The sequence below is a fragment of the Empidonax traillii genome, unplaced genomic scaffold (genome assembly GCF_003031625.1).
Source record: "Empidonax traillii isolate 1590-97213 ecotype Southwest subspecies unplaced genomic scaffold, ASM303162v1 scaffold1324:size130620, whole genome shotgun sequence".
In the NCBI taxonomy this organism is placed as follows: Eukaryota; Metazoa; Chordata; class Aves; order Passeriformes; family Tyrannidae; genus Empidonax; species Empidonax traillii.
Genome location: NW_020956517.1, coordinates 83,388 through 105,437, shown reverse-complemented (window position 1 = coordinate 105,437; position 22,050 = coordinate 83,388). Strand labels below are relative to the sequence as shown.

Sequence of the window (22,050 nt, the reverse complement as noted above, 5' to 3'; positions counted from 1 at the left end):
TTTTCTGGCACCTCGATATTGCCAACATTTCTGTGCCAGTGCCATTCCCTCCTTTCTCACTGGAAGCTTTCTGGTCATGATCCTTCTGCCTTTTAATCAGGGGACACGTCCCACAGCTTGTGGTGACATGAAGCGGTAGGATTTGATATTTGTTGGGTTTTCAGCTCACCCATCCAAGGGGGAGAGGACGGAACTTGATCAGATGGGGAAAACCATCTTCTTGCTGCGACTGTGCTCTCCTGAGGGGTTTCAGGACCCATCACAGAATCATAGAATGGCCTGGGTTGAAGGAACCTTAAATCTCATCCAGTCCCACTCCCTGCCACGGGCAGGGACACCTTCTACTAGCCCAGGTTGCTCCAAGCCCCGTCCAACCTGGCCTTGGACACTTCCAGGGATCCAGGGGCAGCCACAGCTTCTCTGGGCAACCTGTGCCAGGGCCCGCCCACCCTCACAGGGGAGAATTTCTTCCCAATATCCCATCTAACCTTGCCCTCTGGCAATGGGAAGCCATTCCCCCTTGTCCTGTCCCTCCAGGCCCCTGTAAATAGTCTCTCTCCATCTTCGTTGGCAGCTCCCTTCAGACACTGAAAGGCCACAATTGGGTCACCCCAAAGCTTCTCCTTTCCAGGCTGAACAATCCCAATTCTCTCAGCCTTTCATACTAAGACCAACTTCAGAACCCCTTTTCACTTTGGGATTTATTCTGTGCCGCATTTTATTTGATTCTTTGCCTTAACAGTGGTCTGGGCTTTCTGTGGCAGGAGCAGAACAGATCAGGGGGCTGATCCCTGTCCTCACTGTCAGGGAATAATTCTTTGCCGATTTAAAAAATAAAATCCTAAATTATATTCTTATCCATGTACTTGTTTGTACCATCATGATTTGCCTCTCACAGAGAAGTCAGGTGTCCAGCTTTCTTCAAGATATGGCAAAATCAGTCAACACGGTGCGAGGCCAGTGTGAGCAGAGGAGTGCCTGGCCATCCACTGGGAGAGCAATTTTGGGAGAACACCATTCTCACTAATTCCAACGCTGTCCTTCCCAAGAGAAGCATCAGGATGCACTGAGATCCTCCTCAGGAGGTCCAGGTTTGCTGCAGTAGAGGAGAGTGGAAATGAGCAGAGCTGTGAGATTCCCCAGCTGAGGATGGTAAAATATATGGGCACCTTCAGGCCAAACTGATGAACTGAAGAGAAGCAGCGTGGAAGCATTTGAGCTAAACTGTGTGGCAGATAGAGCTTCCCAGTCATTAATAATGTTAAAAAAAAAAAAAAAAAAAGGAGACTATTTATGGTGGATTGGGAAAGCAAAACTTAATGTTGAGAATTAACAGTAGAATGGATGTCCAAAGACTCCCTAGAGATGTGTAAAGTCATTTAGTCCCCCATTTTTCCTGAGTAAGTAAAGCAGCAGACAGATCCCCTCCAGCATTTAACACAAGCTTTAGGGTAAAAACCGTATGGGAACTATGGTCACAGGAGGAGGGGATGGCAGCAAACCACTTCTTGGCTGCGTCTCCCACTCCCCTTCTGCTGCATCTGCTGTTTAAGGAGGAATGTGGTTGATAAATGCCCTCAACATTAGGAGGGGAGACCATTATCATTTGGTTTTAACCTGTGTGCAGGAAGCTCCCATGAGAGGGGTGGATCAGAACTGGCCGCTGGGGCTCCTGTTCGGATTCCCAGCTCCTCCTGTCTGTGCATTCCTTGGTGCTGTTGGAGACACCCGTGGTGTGCCTGCAGCTCCGCTGTGGCGTGCAGTGTGTGTGTGTTCAACATCCAAAAAAGCTTCAGAGGTGCCCACGGGGGTGGATGGCCAGAGGCATGGAAGAGATGACTAAGTATCCTGGGATTCTTCAGCCTGGAAGAGGCAGCTGCGTTGTATTAGCAGCCTCTGGAAGTATAAACCTCTCTTCCAGCACAGGCTGTTTGGAGTGATTCAGAAAATGAAAAAAAAAAAAAAAAAAAAAAGAGAGAGAGGTCCGAATAAAGGTAATACTGAAACTTCCTAACTAGTCTGGCCTGAGCGGGGGGAGGGGGAAAATCCCCTAAAAATCACCCCGAGGGGGTTCTTGTCAAAGTTGAATACAATTCCTTTGGCTTTCTGATGTGCACAGCTCTACCCTGTATTTCTTTAACTTTTGCATCCTCCTGGTAATAACGAACTCCTTTAAAAAGAGAGGAAAAATACGTTAATTTTTTTTGCCTCAGGTGGAAGTTTCCAGTGGCCAGCTGAATCCTTCCTCAATAATTAATGCCTGAAAGCATTTTCCTCCGGCACTTATTTCAGTGGACGTAGCTCTGCTGCCCATCACTGTGAAGCTGCATTTTGGTGCTGAGAGTTTGCATTGCCACTGTCTGGTGTGGCATTACCAGGCGTGGATGTGAATTTGGAGAAAGGGGAAGCGCTGCAAGGAGTTGTTCAGTGCTGGGAACACATTTAGGGAACCCCCCAAGTTGCTGTGTTCCACCTCTGTGTGCCATTAGGGTCCTCCGCTGTAAGGAGTGGGGAGCTGCAGCCCAGAAGCCACAAACATCAGGCAGATCTTAATTTCAGTTTATTGATGTGTTTATTCTGTCCGAGTCAAAACACAGAGCTATAAGCCAACCTCTTACTTGCTTGCCTTGAAAAGCTTTTAATGCTATTTCAGCAACTAGTGTAATATTTAAAGAAAATAAATCCTCTTGACTTTATTATTCAGCTCAGTGCTGTGTACAGTAGGTGCACGAGTTATTTGCTAAATGTTTTATGATGGCGATTATGTAAGTAATGAGCTTTTACGTTTTGGCACCAGAGAGTAACAGAACTGTGTGTAGGACTTTGTAACTTGATGTAGGAAGGAAGCTTAATTTGCAAATTAATCCAGCTTCATCTTCCTGCTGTGCCGTGTCATTAGAGAGGACTTAGAAGAGCTTCCTTCCTACATCAAGTTACGGAGTAACTTTTGCAAATTAATTTGCAAATTAATCCGGGGGAAATGTGACAATGAGCTTTTTTTTTTTTTTTTTTTTTTTAGCCAAACTTTTCCAAGCCTCTTAACTCCGAGATGAGATCTTAAATCTATACAGAGGTCTCTGAATAAAATCAGATTTTCTCCAAGTTGTCTTCAGCTTCTGTCGACTTCAGTGCCAGCCACAGAAACTGGTGGGCTTTGTGAGAATAACACAGTGAAAATGTTGTTGTTGTAGTATGGAAACGGTGTTTGCAGTCGTGCTAGTGAGAGTTACATGATACCATGTCATATATATATTCTACATCATTACCTCTAAATGCTTACAGAGCAAAAACTGGAGTGTTCCACGTGCATTATGTTTTTTATTTGGACTTCACCGACCTATTTCTTGGGGTTCTTTCTAAATGAATCTAATTTTCAAGCATGTCCAAAATTTCTTGGAAAATTCTGAGTATTCCTTGCTGGAAGGAGTTACTCTGTCCCACAGAGGTGTTTTATCTCTGCTCCCTCCCAAGCAAAACTGGAAGAAATTTCCCAGCTAAAATAGGGGCATTTTGAACCGTTACAGGATTCTTTTCCCCGGGCAGGTTGCGCTGTAACCACAGGAAGGGTTTGGATGGTGAAAAGAATCACTTATTGTCTTCTTCTTTAGTTGTACTTGCTTATAAATGTCATATCCTGTTCTTCCCAGGGTGGGAGCTTAGCAGAGGTTCATATTTTAAAGGAAGATGTCATTAATTTGGAGTCAGAACCGGAGCTCCAGTAAATGGCGGGGAGCGGCATTTCCATGGTGTGCCGTGACCAGCTTTTTGGTTAAGAGGCAGCTTCTCAGTCATCCAAATAAGCAGCCTGAAAAGTCATTTTCCCCATTAATGCCAGTACAAAATAATGGGAATGTGTGCATTAAAGCCACTTTCAGGTTGGAGACTGAGCACATGGGCCTGAGAGACCAGCGTGGAGCTCCTGGGCTGCAGATAATACAGCATGCAGGGTTAAGAGGAAACTCTGGAATTGGGGAAGGAGGATGGAGAAGTTGACTAAATTTAAAACTGGAATTGTTATGTTAGAAGTAACAAAAAACATTACTGCTTTGGATCAGAGTTTTTATTTTTTGGTAAAAAGTAAGACCCGAAGCAGGAGAAATCCTGTGGAGCATCTCCCCTGTTTCCTCATCCGTGCCCCTTCCTTCAGGAGACAGGAGGGGGTGGTTCTCAGCCCTCGTGCCAGCTTTGTCCCCTGTCCTAGAAATGGTGCAGTTCCTTTTCTCTGTTGGTTCAGAAGCTGACTTGGACATATGTGGTGCTGCAGGAGGTTCATGGAAACGTTTCTTGTGCAAACTGATGGAGGTTTTAGTTTAATAGCGAGTGAAATACTGAGGATGAGGAGGAGTGGCCCTAAACTAAAACACAACAAGTTCCACCTCAACTTTAGGAGGGTGGCAGAGCACTGGAACAGCTGCCCAGGGAGGGCATGGAGTCTCCCTCTCCGGAGACATTCCAAACCCACCTGGACACGTTCCTGTGTCACCTGCTCTGTGTTGACCCTGCCTTGGCTGGGGGGTTGCACTGGATGATCTCCAGATGTGCCTTCCAACCCCGACTATTCTGTGTTTCTGTGAATTTTTAATAATCTTGTCAGGAGCAGCTGGTAGACAGGTATCCAAGCATAATTCTTATAAAGTTCATTAAAAAAATCGCTTGTTCTGCCTTTTTATCCCCCAGCATCCTTCTTTTCCACTCAATCATCTGCGTTTCTAAATATTCCTTTCCTTTGCGTGCCACAAACTTCAGATAAAGGAGCTTTGGGCCAAAGTCAGTCAGGACTGCAGTGATTTGGAACAGTTATTTAAACCCTCATGGACGTTTCAGACACACAGAGGTGAGCACTGCGTTGGATCCAAAGTGGATCATTCCAACGACGAGAAGCGTATCCCAACAAATGACTGTTTTTAGTCAGCGTTTCAGTGCAGATAACAGGCAGGGCTGCATTGAACCGTTATGCTGCCTTTTTAAAAAAAAAAAAAAAAAACACAAACAACTCCCAAGCTGTTTGATAAGGAAGCTGGACTTAAAAACTAAGCCTTTCTCATAACCTCTGCTCCCTCCTACGCAAAGGCAGAAGCAGGAACAGGCTGCATCTTGAATCGGTCAGCGCGGTGGCAGAGGGCCAGTGGCTTGGTGACTCCGCCGAGGGGGATGGCCTGAAAAGCCTGTCCTTTGTCACCACGCAGCTGGAGAGCTGGGGGCAGCGGTTTCTGCCTCCAGGGAGCAGTAGGAAAGGTCTCTGTGCAAGCCTGCTGAGGAGGAAGAGTTTGCCGTCCAAGCAGGCTTCGTTGTGTGAAGGTTATGATAATGTGCCAGCCTGAATAATTCATCTCCTGCTCCGCCAGCTGTGACAATAAACTGTCCCTGCAGGTACTTACCCGAGCTGCCCGTTCTGATGGGACTCTCTTAACTTGATACCCAGGCTAAAAATATCTTTGCTGCCGTTTAAAACCACAGCGTTTCCTTTTTAACTTTTAAAACAGTGGTGGGCACTTGCCACTTACAGACACCCTGGCACTGGCAGCGTCTGAGTGACGCATTTACATTCGCTGGCAGCGTCGGGTGCTGCAAGTAGAATCTCCAGCAAAGCAGCCTGAGGAAATCACAAAACCTTTTTTTGGGGGGGGATTGGGTCAGTGGTGGGGTTATGGAGGGCGCAGCTGTGAGGTAAGTGGATTGTCATGGAAGTATGGACAAAAAAAAAAAAAAAAAAGAAGGAGGTGGAGGGAAACCTTCCTAGTCTGAGGTCGAACTGAGTTCTGTGGAGGTTGCAGGGGAACTTGTGCACCAGGTCACTCATCTGCTAGAAAATGAGACTGTTGTAAATTTGTCAGGTTTTCTTAATTCTGGATGTCTCGCTGAATTTTCCAGAAGGTATCTTCCGGCAAGAAGGAATGGGCAGGGTGTTTTACTTCTCTCTGCGAAGAGAAGTAAAGGTGGGGACTGGGAGTTGGGCAGGGCTAATTTTGTTTCCAGAAGAGGAAGCTCAGGTTCTGAAAACTGCAGGGTGCCTGGGCAGTGACAAAGTCACAAAGCTCAAGCCAGGCTTGACTGCTATTCCCACCAAAGCTAAAGCTGTCGGGTGGTTAGAAGAATAAGAAGTTTCCAGTAAAAGAAATTAAGACTGAAAAGAGCAATCTTTTCCTGAGAGAGAAAACTGCATCCTCATATTTTCCTGGTTTAATAGCACTTTCATTCCTTAGAAGTTTTCCTATAGTTTTTTTTTTTTTTTTCCATACTCCTCTGGTGGCTGGTCATGTCTAATTGTCTCTAGATTTACAGCCACCTTGGCCATACCTTAAAAAGTGATTTTGAACCTATCAGGCGGTGACTTTGTGCACTAAAGCACAGGCTGTATATCCAGCTATTTGTTGTCTTCTTTGGAGCTGCTGGTCGTCAGGGTGCAACATCGCCCGTGCCACTCAGCAAGACTGGATGGGGAAACAGAAGAGTTTTCCTTCTCCCCGGGAGTCTTTCAGACCAGGATCTCAATTCCATTACCCAAGTTTGCCCACACATCCCTGTGGTCACGCAGGAGCTGGGTACAAGCATCCCAGCTGAGCTCTGACATCACGTGGTGGCTTGATGGGGGGATAAGTATCCGCAGGCTTTCAGAAGCACTGGGTTAGGAACAGTGAAACTTTGCAAAACAAGTATCATTCTCAATGCATCTCACATTGTAGCATCTGCTTTTCCCTGCAGTTCTCAGCGAGGTTTCTCCCTGGCCCCAGCAGTTGTGACCTAGAGTGGCAAGCACGTGGGACTTGGTGGGACGTCACAGGTGACCTGTCTGCTTCAGTTACCAGACTGAGCTGGGTCCTGTACTGGCCCATCGTGTCTCATCCCCATCTCTGCCTGCTCAAAAGTGCTGCTGCAAGCCCAGTCCTTGCAGGAGCCTCTGACAGCTGCCACGAGCTGGTGGTGAGTGATCCAGGTGCTACGTGGCTCCTGCAGTGCCTCTCTGCAGAGAAAAGCGTCTTCAGGTTGACAGAGAGTAGGTTTGGATTAGATACTGGGGTGAAAGTCTTCCCTGTGAGGGTGGGGAGGCCCTGGCACAGGTTGCCCAGAGAAGCTGTGGGTCCCCAATCCCTGGAAGTGTCCAAGGCCAGGTTGGACGGGGCTTGGAGCCACCTGGGCTAGTGGGAGGTGTCCCTGCCCATGGCAGGGGGTTGGAACAAGATAATGCTTAAGATCCCTTCCAACCTAAACCGTTCTGTGAGTCTGTGATATTGCAATCCCCTCCTGGACTTTGCTGGCAAAAGACTGAATGTCCAGGATTCAACCTTGATCACCCCAGTGGGTTCTTGGCCGTCGGAGCAGCTGGGTTTATTTTTGCCTCCCTGGCCTTGGTGATGGTAGGCTGGGCTCAGTCCTGGCTGCCTGGATGGCCTGGTGCCCGTGCTCCCAGCCTGCCAGCTCAAGCCTTGGCTCTCCTCTCTCTTGCTGGCCCTAATGGGATCTCTGGGTCCCCTCCTTCCCACAACACGAGTGAGGGAGCGAGGTGACATTAAAGTACTGGAATGGCAGATAAAAGGCCCTGGCTGTATTTATGGAGTGTTGCAGATAAGTAATCCACTCTGCTGTCAGTGTCTAGAGAAACAGCAAATGAAGTATGCATGCCCCTTGCTTTGATGTGATGAAATCTCCAGAGGACACTTACTTCAGTGGCACTCGCAGTGCAGCTGGAGCTGAGTTTTTCAGTGGAAAATACAAGATTTTCGTGTCTTTATGCAGTGCTTTAAAAATATTGCTATGGCTGATTCTTATACGCTGGGCAATTCCGTGGTCTGAAAACTAGAGGGTTGTATTTTTTTTTTTCCAAAATGTCATTAAAATCATCTTAACCGTTTTTGTTGGAAGCAGAAAAATTAATAGTTGTTTTGTGGTTTCGTCCACAGCATTAAAACAACAGTCTGGTTTTCATTTAAAGCAATAAAAGTATGGAAATTCGAAATGAAGGTTCTCTTCATGTCCTCAGATCAACTTGTTGGCCTTGCTGAAACGCATAATGGATGGAGCAGGGGAAAAACCTCAATCTTACAACTCTTAACCTTGTTTCTGCGTGTAGCTCAGCTTTCTCATTGCTGGATTTCAGACTTGGTGCCACTTTCTTGCCTGTCTTCTCAAGCTGTGAAATCTCCCTTGTAAAAACTAAATTTGCAGCCGTTTAGGACCCAGTGAACCACGGGCGTTATTTTTTTAAAAAACCCAAGCCATAACAAAGCCAATTGGTGCATCAGTGGTTGAATGAACTCACTTTTAAATTTTGAGATATCAACCTGACTGTTTGGGATGGGTGGGTATGAGTCATTTCTGGGTTATGGGGGATCAGTCACAGGTTGGGCTTGATGATCTCGGGGGTTTGATTCTGTGATTCTCTGAACTCCTCAGTGTTTCTGGGGTTCACATCTCTCTAGGGAGGGGCCTGTCACCGTCCCCAGAGTGCCTGCATGTGCTGGGCGCTGTAACAGGCTGCCCTCAGCCTGTGTGTTATTCCATCTCCTCGAGGCTTTTTGAAAAGTCACTCCTTCCTGAAGCTATTCCTTCCCTGGCTGCTGTGAACAAGCCACCCTGGCTGTTTACAGCCCCTTGTCAGAGCTCTGTCACTTGTGTCTGCCTACCCTCCCTGTTCTCCCCTCTCCTGGGGGTGAGGTTGCCCAGCTGGGCTCATTTCCTTCATCCTCCTTTCCTCAGCACCCCCCGGCCCCAAGCTCTGTCTGTAGGTGTGTAGTTACAGCTGACAAAATCATGGCTTAGCTCTGGTTCCTGCTCTGCTGCTCGGCGTCCATCCCCAGTGACCCCTCACACCTCACAGCTTGTGAAGGCAGGTCCATAAAGACATGGGAAGTCTTGAACCAACCAACTGGCTGCCTTGGCTTTTTGGCAACGCTGAGTGTTGGTTGCGAAGGCTGTGCCTTCTGAAGGGCTCTGTGTAGTAAACCTGAAGCAAATTTCAACCTGCTGGTCCCTTCCCCTGCAGCTCAGCTCCATCCCAGATGCATTCCTGCTTTGCTGGGTGATGGTGGTGGGAATTTGCCTTGCAGGCCTGGGGAGGTCTTGTTTATTTTTCTTTCCCCAAGGGGAAGTCAGTTGCCAGAGTAACCTGGACAAAGAGTAGTGCTTTAGATGGGATGTTAGAGCTTCGTGTTTGTTTGCTTGTTTATAGGACTTCAATATCCTCTCGAAGCACAACAAGAATGTGCAACACATGGTGATTGTTTATCATGCTGTAGGAAGGGGGGAGCTGGTTGGTGGTGGACACCTCAGAACCCAGCTGTGCAGAGCCCTTACTTGCAAGAGGAACAGGGGGGTTTCTGGGTGAGATTTGTGCCATCCTATGTGCCTAATGTGTTTAGCAGCAGCTCTTTTCCCTGTCTGGGCTCTTGTGCTTTGCCAGGAGGAACCGGGACGGGCACCACTGAAATCGCCAACGCCGCTGTTCCCACTTGGAAAAGGGCCCTGAGGTGGTTCCCGGAGGCTGGCACCATGTGCCTGCACTGTTAAATCCATGGCTTCAGCTGGAGCTTAGCACAGGCCAGGGAATAATATTTCCACTGGGGCTGGATGTGCGAGGTCCTCTGGCATCCTTTCCTCCAGGGCAGTCCTCCAGTCCGCCCCACAGCCCTGCTTAATCCCTTCCCTTTCCCTCCTGGTCCTACAGGCTTTGCCAGGTCGTGGAATCTCCCAAAAGCTGGAGAGAAGCTGTGGAAGAGCAGAGGGATGGAGGAGGAAGGAGATGACAACCTGCAGGAGACGCAGGGAGCTGGGGGAGTCCTGCCAGTGCCTGGGTCAACACAAAATGTTTGGATGGCACGGAAAAGCGGGATGAAACTCAGGGCCCTGCTGCAGCCTGGGGTGGTCTCCATGCCAGGCTGCTCTGGAGTTTGGGCAAAGAGCCCTAGGCACCCAGGAGCCCTGGATCCCAGGGGAGCAGCCTGCCCTGGGGGAAGGCAGAGCGACCTTGGAGTAAATCTTCCTTGGAATGATCCAGGTGTCAGGGGTGAGATGAGAGGCAACTGAAACCCTTGGCATCTTCTCAGAGGGAGTGTTGGACTGGAGAGGGAAAGGGGAGCTCCTTCCAACCCCACTGTGCTCAGCCAATCCTGTCCTCTGGCTTCCTCCATCTCCACCACCACCCCTCCTGCCAGATGCCTCATTTCTCCTCCTTTTCTTTCTCCAGCTTTCACGGTTTGATCTGTGTTTCCTTCTGCCCTCTCCCCCACGTTTCTCCATTTCCCAGCATATTTGTGGGGAAAATACATGGGGAAAATCCTCAAAATTCGTGAGAGTTTTTCTTGGAGACGTTTCAGGGTTGGTTTCTGACGGGATTGGAGATGGAATCTGACTTGTGATCCTCTGATGTGCTGGGGGTTAGGTCAGGCTGGTGTGGGTGTGGAGGTTGTGGTGGGATGGGGGAGACAATCCAGGAGCCTCAGTGAGGGGACTGGGGGGCTCAGGAGGGGCTGTGTCACATGGAGTAGGATTTATAGCCCTGGTTCTTTGAGCCTTGCTCTGGCACAGCAGGGAATACCAGTTCCTTGGCAGCGTGTGAGGAAGCCATCCTGGTTGCCAGGTCTGAGGAACATCAGGGTCAGTCACACCAGTGTCCTTCTTTTTTTTGAGGCAAAAAGCAAACTGGGAGATAGAGGAGTTGATCACGGGGAGGAATGGATTCATATTTGCTCTGTAAACTGCTTTAAAATACCTTCAGCTGAAGGAACTGAACTTCACTACAAACCCTTTGTGTGTCTGAAACACAGATTTTTCTTCATTCAGGTTGTGACACACAAGTTGTGGGGCTATTTCCCCCAGACATTCAAGAGTCTCTGGGTTCATTTTGGCGATATGTGAAGTCATTTAGCTTTTTGTTGAGCCAAGCAACTATTTACTTGGTGTGCTTGAGGCAACCCAAACCCCTTATTCCTATTTATCCACCATTTTGAGTAAAGGTCTGGGGAAAAGTCACCGGTATTTGAAGTTTCCAGTCAGAGGCAACTCGCAGAGAGCTGGGAGATGAACCACCACCAGCTGGGGGGAGGGTTGTGTGTGAAGGACATACTCTACATAATGCGCCATTAAAACTTCATGAAGAGGTGTCCCAGAAAAAAAAATTACAAAGCACTAGGCTTAATATTAAATTCTTAGTTTTAGCAGTCTGGCCATTTTCAGGAAGGAATAATCAGCTTAACCGCAGCATTCACATATTTAATGTTCTGAGAGGAGAGAAAATCTGTCTGATTTTTTTTTTTCTCTTTTTTTTTTTTTTTCCCCCCCCCCCAGTAATTAATGAAAGTCAAAAGCAGCAACTGGAATCTGTGAGCTACTCCTCCCGCTACGCTTTGGGACTTTTTTATGAAGCTGGTACACGGATTGATGTCCCCTGGGCTGCTCAGTACATCACTGATAATCCCTGCATACGCTTCATCTCCATCGATAATAAGAAACGCAATATAGGTCAGTGCTCCCATTATTTCCCTTTAACACAGCGACAATAGAGGGTGTAGATCATGAAAAATGCTGTTTAATTGAGTGTTGCTATTCTGAACAGAGCAAGTATTTAACTCCAAGCCGCAGCGGATAGCGTTTAATGTCACATTTGGCCTGTAATAAAATACACAATGAAAGCGGGAAGGTCCTCAGAAAATCACCACCCAGCACATGGTTTACGTTACCGCGTTTATGAAACCAGTGTCGGGGGATTTGAGACATCAAAATGTTGCTATTCCAGGAAAGAGCCGGAGTTCCTTTGTTTAAACGTTGATTCATGCACATGCCAATTTGTCTCCCATCATCTCACTCTACAACTCCTGTTCTTTCCACTAAGCACGCTTGGAAGTAGTAATGAGTTATATAATTGAGGCTGTTCAGCCCAGTGCAGAGTTAGCCAGTGTGTGCTTTTATAATCATGGAGAATCCTTGAAATGACTGCTTGGTAAGGCTTGGAGAACATCCCACAAGGCAGACACTTCTCATCTATTTCTGGAAGACGGCAGTCGAGTAAGTATATGTTTTATTTATTAAATGCATTGCATATACCAAGAGTGTGTTGGCATAGAATAGCTCGAGAGAAACCACCAGCATTTGAGTTTCATCAAGCTCGTTAGGAGCTGCAAGCGCTGCCCGATTCTGGTCCTCGCTCGCCTTGCGACCGTGACCGGGGTGAGCCACGAACGTGTTGTGGGGGTGAAAACCTGCCCACCTTTGTGGTGATCCATGGAACCCTGTGACTCACTGTCACAGAATAAGGATTTTCTTACCCAGCTGCTGTCTAATACGCAATTATTATTCCCAAGTTCACTTGGTACATGCAGTTTAATGGAACAGGCTGTCGGGAGGGAGTGTCGTGGTGTGACAGTGGCGTTGGGAGTCAGGACCCCTGTGGAATCACAGAATATGCTGAGTTGGAAGGGAACCATCAGGATCATCGAATCCAGCTCCTGGCCCTGCTCAGGACACCGCAAACAATCCCACCCCGTCACTGAGAGCGTTGCCCAAACACTCCTGGAGCTCTGGCAGCCTTGGGGCTGTGCCCGCTGCCCTGGGGAGCCTGGTCAGTGCCCAAGAACCTCTTTCTGAGATCCAACTTAACTCTCCCCTGACACAACTTCAGGCCATTCCCTGGCGTGACCCTCCGACCAGGAAGGCTGTTTCCATCAGCTGAGGGTCTCAGCTGCTGCCTGTAGGAATCCCACCCCCATCCGCAGAGGGAACGCTGGAACGTTACGTAAGGAAGAGCCTACAAGAAGTGTATGTTGAATTCCCCGTGCATGAATATTAAATATTTGTGCGATTGGCTGCCTTAAACACCCCATCAATATTTATAACTGGTTGGGGGGACAGTGGGAATTCTCCACTATAAATTATTTCTGTAATACCGCAGTCTTTGCATCTCTTTGCGTTCCGGAGGACTAAAGATAGATGACACATAAAAATGGAAGTGGTTCCCTTCTTTCACTCCAGGGCTGTATCATTTAAAGGGAAGATCCCTCTTACAGGTTTTTAGGGTTTCGGTGTAATCCTCGAGTATCCTTTTTTATTTTAAAATATAGATTCCTTTATCTTCTCAGTAGAATTGAAAGTAGAATTTTTCCTCCCAAATGTGCCTTGTCAGATAGAGTAGATTTTATTCCAGGGAGAATATGGGACCTTACAAACCTCGGGATCTTCTGAGGATAACTGGGAGAGCTCACGAGCCCTTCTGCCAAATAGCAGCGTGGCATTTTGGAACTGAACCTCCATTTCTCTTGCTTATTTTCTGGGTGTAGCAAACTTAATCACTGCTCTTTTTTTTTTTTTTTTTTTTTTCGGTTTTATGAGTCCTGCATGTTGACTTCTCTTTTGGCAGCGTGCTGATTCCTCCCAGGGTGCAGGGATACAGTTCCAGCCTGTCTGGAGGTGTCCAGCTTCTCTTCTGCCCTCCACGCTGACCCAGCAGCATTTCCTTTGCAGCCTAATCTTCAGGGTGTTGTTTTTTGGTTTTTTCTGTGGGTGTTTTTTTGGTTGGTTTTTTTTTTTTTTTTTGGTGTGGCAAATGGCCTTTCCCTTCCCCTCATGCTACTCATGGTATGATTGCAAAAAATCCTGAGGGGCAGGGAACAACCACCTCTTGTTTTTTTATCAGTGTCTGTTATGACTCCAGATTTTGGGCAGGAACATGAGAAAAATACTTGACACCATTCACTCCAAGAAGGCAGAAAACATTCCTGTGGGAGATGTGTGCCTGTCGCGTCCATACACATTTCTCTTCCGGAGACCAGGTTGTAACCCTTGGATCGATCCCTGAGCGCTCCAACAGTAGGAGTATGATCTCCCTTTGAAGCTGGCTCCAGTTTTGAGCAGGAGGTTGGACTAGAGACCTCCAGAGGTTCCTCCCTCCCTCCCTAAGTCCTGTGACTCTGAGGCAGACAATGTTCTGGTGAGTATTTACTGAACACACTAATAAATGAACTGGGAAGTGAGTCCAAGCAAACCCCGCTGGCGAAGACAGGAAATTCTTCAAGCTCTGTCCACATTTGCTGTCCAGCAAGTTTTAATGTCAGCACAGCTGAACCGGGAAGAATTTTCCACCCTCTCTGTGGAAGTTTTGTGGATGCATCTGTGGAGCCTGCAAACTCATCAGCAGGTCGTGGCTGCTTACTTTCTCTGCCTCTGTGAAAGTTGATCTCGTTCTCCCAAGGGTCGGTGGATCTGTGGGCTCTGCAGAGCCTGTGAGCCACCACAGGCCACTTCCAGGGCGTGCATATTCCAGCCCGTGCTGCCTCATGCTTCTCCACAAAAGTACTTCAGTCCTAAACCAGCACAACCACTTCTGAGGTCAAGGCTGATGAGCCTCTCTGAACGCCCTGTCCTTGACGCCTCGGTGGGCGCTGTGTCCCTTGTGGCCTAGGATTTCTTGCTTCAAAGCCTTTCAAGCTGAGCAACTGCAAAACATGCTCCACAGTGGCCCTTGGACACGGTTATCTCTCCTAGAATATTACTGTTTGGGAAAATCCAGTTGGTTTCTGCTTTCTTGGGGATAGTAGGAGCTGTAGCTGCTTCTCCCTGTCTTTGCCAAGTCCCCCCTGGCAGTGTCGAAGGGCAGGGCACCTTCTGCCACTGATGCAGTCCCAAGAGCACTGTGCTCTGTCCCCTTCCTGGTGCCTTGAAATCCATGTTACCCTCCAGTTCCTCTCTCTCTCTCTCTCTCCGCAGTTACTTTTCAGCCTGTCCCAGGACATGACGAGACACCATCCTGACCATTTGCCAAACGGATCCTCTGACTTTCAGGCTCTGATGGTGTTCTCTTTTCTGAGGAAACTTCAGGCCTCCGTGGATCCCAGGGATTGCAGCTCATCTCTAAAATCCCTTTTGAATTTAAGGACTCTGAACCCTGACCTTGGCATAGATTCGTCAGAGAAAAGTAGCTTTTGCATTTTGCAAGGAAGGAGATTTTGGTGGACAGGTGATCCACCGTGAGCTTTCTTCAAGAACATATGCTTTGGTTTATTGTTTTCATCATCATTTTATATGCTTTACTTTATTGTGATTTCCCTGAGACTGTTGGTAAGGATGACATGGCCACCACAGGAGCTGACTTCACATTCTTAATACCATCTGAGAACTTCTCGGGGCAGAAGGAGGTCCCTGTGGGAAGACTCGGGCTGTTCATTTTGTCACTGTCCTGCAGTACAGAGTGCCTGGAGGAATTCACCCCTGGGTCTTTGTATCCCACCTGTGACAGTGACAGCTATGCTTCCAGCCTGAGCAGCTTCACCCAGGACACCACAATTCCACACTAAAGGTGTTACTCAAAGCTAAGAGCCACCTCTCTGACACCAGATGTCCTGGAGCTGCAAACCACTGTGCTGGGCAAGTGAGCTCTGTTCTCTGTGTGCTTTTCCAGGGATCTTTTATTAGCCCCATCCTTTTTCTGGAAGATAAGACTCCTAAAAGGCTTAATCCTGTTTAAATTCTCACTGTCAGCAGTCTGTCCTTCTCTTTTTTAACACAGCCCGTGTGATTTCTCCAGCTGGGAATTAATGACGAGTGTTGAGACAGTCCCAAAACAGTCCCAAAACGTTAAGGAGCTGATGGCTGCTGCCTTCTGCTCACAATCCAAAAACCTTTCCCCTCATTCCCAGGTTCTAGGTCAAGTTCCAGTTTCCACAGGAAGTTCAACATGGGAAGACTTTGCTGCTTAATTCACGGCTGCAACTGGCCAAAGTGCAGCGTATGGTGAGCCCTAATCACTTCCATGCTCTTTGCACTTGACACCCCTTCCAGGTAGCTGATGTGTCCTCTCCCTGTGACAGCTTGTACTTCATGCTGCTCAGTGATGGAGGTTCTCCTCCTCTGTTTTCATGGATTTACACCAATTCTGCAGGGTTCCAGCTGGGCGAGGGACTCTGGGCTGTCCCTGCTCCCGGCAGAGCAAATGTCGCAGCTACAGCAGATGTCCAGGAGAGTTGAGGCAGTCCCCAAGGATGGAACCCCCCCAATGCTCAGGGCCCCACAGGACCATCCCCAAGAGTCACCCCCTGTGCCCCAGAGGATCATCCAAACCCTCCTGGAGCTCTGGCAGCCTTGGTGCTGTGCCCACTGCCCTGGGGAGCCTGTTCAGTGCCAGCCACCCTCTGGGGGAAGAACCTTCTCCCGAGATCCAACCTGAGCCTGCCCTGACACAGCTCCAGCCATTCCCTGGGTGCTGTCCCTGCTCCCCTCAGAGCAGAGCTCAGTCCTGCCCCTCCTCTGCCCCTCCCAAGGAAGTTGGAACTGCAGTGGGGTCTCCCCTCAGCCTCCTCTTCTCCAGCTGAACCCACCAAGTGCCCTCAGCATCCTCACACGGCTTCAAATCGAGGCCCTTCCCCATCTTCACTGCCCTCCTTTGGACACTCTCTGATGGCATCAGAACTTTCTGATGTTGTGTCCCCCCACCAAACTGCCCCAATATTGAGGAGAGGCCGCCCCAGGGCAGAGCAGAGCGGGACAATCCCCTCCCTGGCCCGGCCGGCGATGCGGGGCCCGATGCCCCCCAGGACAGGGTTGACCCTCGTGTCGTGGCCATGGCCAGCTTGCATCCTTGCCACAAATAAAGGAAATTAAGATCTCACCAGAAGCCCTCATTTCCCAGCAGGTTGTTGCAGCCTGATCTAAAGCACTGGGAGGAAGATGACGGGTTTTACTCCCCCGACAGTCGTTCTCCCACGGGGCATCAGGACTGAGATCCCCCCATTGCTTTCAGGGAAAAATCTATTTTGGACTCCTGTTTTAACCAGTATTTTTTGCAGAAGAAGGAAAAGGGCTTGAGGCTAAAGTTGATCCTCGCAGGCTGCATATTTCAGTACTGGAAGGCTGTGACTCAGTGGCCTCTGGAAGCTCTCCAAGCTATCAGTAGCTCAGAGGAATTAAAAACTCAACGAACTGCCTGTTCTCCAGAAACTTGTTTTGTACGTGCTGTGGAAGAGATGAGAGATCTGAGAGAAGGTGGCCCTTGGCTGCGATCATTGGTGGAATCACTGGTGGAATCGCTGGCTATAACACGACACAGCAAGCAATGAATATTTATTTTATTAAAATCCTCTTTTAATGAGCCTTTTTGCCAAGTTGACGTGGAAGTATTTGCCAAAATACCACGTACCCTGTGATAAATCCCAAGGTACCTAATAGGCTTCCCCACGTGGTCTTTCTGTCCCTCACATTGTCTGTGGAGAGACATCACAATCCCTGTTTTCTTCCCCAAAAGGGGAAGGAAAGACTGAGTAGCATTTCTGATGTTTTTCCAGACAGCTGGAAAAGCTGATGCCCACAGAGATACGGCCTGTGAAATCAGGAAACATCTTCCCACCCTTTTTGCCTGGTTTTCCCAGTTCTCAAGGGCAAGGATTGGCTGAGCTGGCCCCCCCAAAAGAGACTCGGTGAGGGGGTCCTTCCAGTTGAAGTTAAAGCCGTGGGTTTCGTGCTTGCTGTGGGTGCCAGACTTGGCACTGCTGCACCTCGGTAGTGGGTGCTGAAGTGATCAGCCCAGGACAGAAAACTTACCACAGGAAGACATTTTGGTTGCCTTTGGAAAGCTGGAATTTGTCGTCTTCCCAAAGGGAGGTCTCCAGCTTGAGGAGCTGGAATCTCATCACTGACACAGCAGAGATAAAGACTTCTATCAAGCTTGGTACCTCACAGCCAGAACTGGTCAGAAAGTGTTCAGCTGCCTCTTCCTTTGTGGGTTCCTTGCTCATAAAACACTCGTTAGCTGAAACTAAAATATTTTTCTAGGAATGTGCAAATTCAAACAAGGGTTTAACTAGAGAAGGCTTTCTGCTTCCAAGAGAGGGAATTTCTGGTTAATGGAGTGAGTGGGAAGCACTTAATTCAAACACCAGCTCAGTCTCAGCTGAAATACAGCAAAGACCTTGCCCCATCATCCCTGGATATGTCCCAGGCCAGGCTGGATGGAGCTCTGAGCAACCTGGTCTCGTTGAAGATGTCCCTGCCCATGGCAGGGGATTGGAACTGGATCATCTTTAAAGTCCTTCCAACCCAAACCATTCTGTGATTCAAGTCCTCTGTATTTCTGTGTTGCAGAGATTGTCCCCCTTGACTTCTCTGTGTTCCTTGTGAACAGCTTGTGTTGTTATTCCTTGTGGGTTTTTTTCCAGCTGGAAGAACAGGGTGGTACCACCAGATAATTTCATTCTTACTGACTCCTGGGCTGGAGGCACAATGGTCAGCATGTGGGGAAGGCAAGTATTAAGGAGTAATCCTTCAAAAAGCATCTCTCTTCTTTATTATTTCAGAGTCTCCCGAAGTTGGGCCTTCCCTTGTTGTCCACACGACTGTGACATTTGGGAGTGAGTACCTGGACTCAGACCCTGCAGAGGTGCAGCAGATAATTCTCAGTCACCTGGAGAGGATTGTGCCATCCCTGCCTAAACCAAGCAGCATCAAGTGCCACAAGTGGAGATACTCTCAGGTACTCTGCCATGGGATCAGTCAGTGATTTTCATCCTCAGAGAGCAAGAGGAAAGGGGGGTGGTTGCCCAGTATCCACAGTACATTCCTCCACGTAGCCATGGAGCAGCATCCAAGGCTGGCCAGCAACAGCCAGCTCATTCCTAGCCATGTTTTTGCACACTGGCTCAGTGGTAAGTCCTGCAGCTCTCCTTGTAAGGAGGGACAGGAGCAGCGTGCAGGAAGGAAGTAAATCCCATGTACTTCAGTGGGATTTTCACTGGCATTTAAAAACATGACTCGATCCGTTCTCTCCACATCCAAAAAATATGGGATATTATTAGCAAAATTCCCACCCTACCACAGAGTAGCACAAGTCCTTGAGTTCAGAGGGACTAATTGTTATTATTTGATTTGGCCCAGTTTGGTTTAACAGCATGTTATGTGAAAAATATTTTAAAGTAAACTACCTAAGGGTAATAATAGCCAAATGTGTATATTTTACAGGCTTCTTTTAAAAATCCAAGGAAATTGTTGGCAATTTCCTAAAGGATTGGAGTGTATCTGCATGTTTACCCAAAGCCTCTCGAGTTAAATTACATTGGTGAAATTGAACGTGGAAGTTGCAGCAAAATATTTACTTTTAAAGCAGTCCCCTAAAAATTTCTCCTTTTTATGAAGTCTGGAAAGGTTGCTGTAGATGACTGTTGTGAAGTCTGCTCAGAGCCCTTGATCTGCATCCAATTTGGGAACCCAGTCTCGTTAGCACAGAGTTTATTTTTCTGGGAGTTAGGTTTTGGTAGATTGGAAAAGCCACCTTAGCACAGGTATATTTATATTTATATTTATATAAATCATATCAAAATCATGGTATGTTTTGTACGTTCCTCTCATCGGTTCAGGGTTGGGTTTTTTTGCCAAAAAAAAAAAAAAATTCTAAATCTCCACACAGTTGTCACTGTTCAGGTGTTGTTTTCTGGTTGTGACTTCTGATCTCTTCTTCTGCCTTCCCTGTTACCTTCCTGCTTGTGAGCACCAGAGCTGCAGGTGGTAGGGAGGAGAAGAGTTGGATCTATCTCCAGCAGGCAGACACTTGGCTGGCCAGCTCTGGAAAGGGTTCCCAAAACCAAGGAAGAAGTATTTCTAAGCAGAATTAATGCACCCTAAAGTATGGACACACAGGATTGATTGCAGAGTCACGGAATCACTGAATGGTTTGTGTTGGAAAGGACTTTAAAGGTCATCTCATTCCAGCTCCCTGCCATGGGCAGGAACGCTTCTTCCAGCAGACCTGGTTGCTCCAAGCCCCAACTCCAGCAGCCGCTGGTGCTTTTTTGGCTGTGCCACAGGAGGGATTATCACCAGCCTGTAATTCGGGAGATGAATGTCAATATGTCTTAGGTTGCAAAGAAGTCAGTGTAGGTCAGACGTGTTATCTCCATAAAGAGATCTCTAATGCCACCCTATGAAATAATCACTGCCTAAATTAAATATCTGGGACAGAGCTCCCTCTTTCTCTTAAAGCTATCTTTACTTTCAATTATAATAAGCTGTTGCCACAGAGGCAAAGGGAGCTGATAAGATGGGTGCATCTTTCCCCTGACTCTTTTAGATGGGATTTATCCTACTTGTTAATTAAATCCGGCTGTAACATCCTTCACATGGCCAAGCACAATCCTGGGATTAAAATGCAGACATTACAATTATCCGTGGCAGATGAGGGATTAGGACTCCCAAAATTCTACTGACACTGCTTAGCAGCACAGCTGCAGTTCTGGATCCCCTGCTTTAATTATGGGGAGGCCCCATTAGCATTCAGATCCACCAGCTTCCCAACCAACCCATCACGTGTCTTTGAGAAAGTCCCTTTCTATGGAATCAGAGAACCATTATGGTTGGAAAACACCTCCAAAATTATCAAGTCCGACCTTTGACTGAATCCCAGTAAGGGTAATCTGGAATTTATGTTGGACACTACCAGAAGAACGTGAAGGAGGAGCAGGATCGTTCCTTTCTCCCTTCTAGAGGGAGGGTCTTTCATACATTGCTCACAAAATCTTGCCATGCAGGTGAAAAGGTGCAGGCTGAGGTGTGGAAATACCGATCCTGAGGTCAGGATCACAAACCAGGAGCTGTTTGGTACAGCCAGCATCAAACAAGCACCGAGCGGCCAACAAGGAAGGACACTCAAAAAAAACCTTTTGCTGTTCTTCATTCTTTATACTCAGCTCGATCTGTAAGAAAAAAATTAGGAATAAATTAAATACTGACTTAAAATTAGTCTGAGAAGGAGGATCTCTGGCTGGATTTTCCATACCTGGATATACTCTTCTGTTAACGGGTTGCAACTGGCTATTTCAGATAATTGGCTCCTTTAAAGAGCTACAGTGACACAAAATGCAGCCAATTCCATAAATGTGGCTGTTTTGCAGCTGATCCACCCTTGGCAGTGGCAGGTAATGGCTCAGCAGTGGCCAGCTGAGTGGACATTTGAATCAGTGGGAAAATGCCCTGGATTTAGCAAGATTCCTTGGACATGAGGGCTTGTTCAGTGAAGCTGTTCAGGAATCCAACACGTCTTTGGACCAGAGGCAGAAAATCAGGAAATGATGAGAACAAAATTGTCCTCTTTGTACCATGCTTTAGGACCCCATGGTTTGATCTCTGTTGCTGGTTTACTGATGTGCTGCTTCTGCCCTTTTGTTTTATCTCTCTCTCTCTGTCTGTCTTCACCTTTCTAGATATTCTTCTCTCTTTTTCAACAGTTCATCCTTAGAGATCTTGTCTTGCCATTCCTTTTCTCAGACTACTTCTTCCCACCTCCCTCCTGCATCTTGTGGCATCTCTGGGTGGAATTAGGCCCCTTCCAACCCCAGCTTTTCCATGATTCTGTGTTTCTACGATCTTCTTCCCTGTTTTATCCTTCCTGCCCGTGCCTGCCTTGCCCTCACAATAATTTACCTTCTTCCACCTCGTCTCCGTGCTGAGATTCTCCAGTGGTGCTCTGGGATGCACTGATCCAGCACCACATGGACAGGTAGGTTTGAAACAGGCTCAACACTGCGTGACACAGCCAGGAGAGATGATCTTTTAAGGTCCCTCCCAAACCCAAACCATTCTGGGATTCTTACCACGGCTTTCCTAAGGAAAACAGACCTTTCCAGTGGGAAACTCAGGTAGATGAGATACTTCCTCTTCCAACTCCTTGCATACTTTTCTTTTCTTTTCCAGGTTACAAAGGCTGTGCCTAATTGTCCAGGGCAAATGATTCTTCATACTCAGCCTCTCCTGATTTGTGGGGGCGATGGATTTACCCGCTCCAACTTCGATGGCTGCATAGAGTCTGCGGTGAGCCTTGCAGAGGCTGTCAAGTCTCATTTGTAGCAATTTCCAAGTCAAGCTGCTGAATTTCATCTAGATTTATGATGAATTTTCCAGTGATGGATGGAATTCGAGTTTAGTGTCAACATCACTGGCCTTTGTCTTGCAAAAGTAAATAAAGAGAGATGTATCGGTGTGCTGTAATAATTATTGGGATAGAATTAAATTGGATTTTCCAGAATCTGTGCTGTGAGTGGTTCCTTTGATTGAAGTGAAGCTTTTTCTGGCACTAGTCAGAGGCACGGA

The 22,050-nt window shown here is 47.6% G+C and overlaps 1 protein-coding gene across 1 annotated transcript in view; it reads left to right on the top strand.

Annotated features, from left to right (window-relative positions):
• Window positions 1-21,985, top strand: part of RNLS (renalase, FAD dependent amine oxidase) — a gene marked incomplete at its 5' end in the record, with an annotated part of 22,907 nt that extends 922 nt beyond the window's left edge. The window contains 4 exons of the mRNA XM_027906588.1: window positions 7,597-7,601; window positions 11,281-11,454; window positions 18,270-18,445; window positions 21,655-21,985. Coding sequence (XP_027762389.1) covers window positions 7,597-7,601; window positions 11,281-11,454; window positions 18,270-18,445; window positions 21,655-21,807 — 508 coding nt within the window. The remainder of the gene's footprint in view (window positions 1-7,596; window positions 7,602-11,280; window positions 11,455-18,269; window positions 18,446-21,654) is intronic.
• Between the last annotated feature and the right edge of the window lie 65 nt (window positions 21,986-22,050).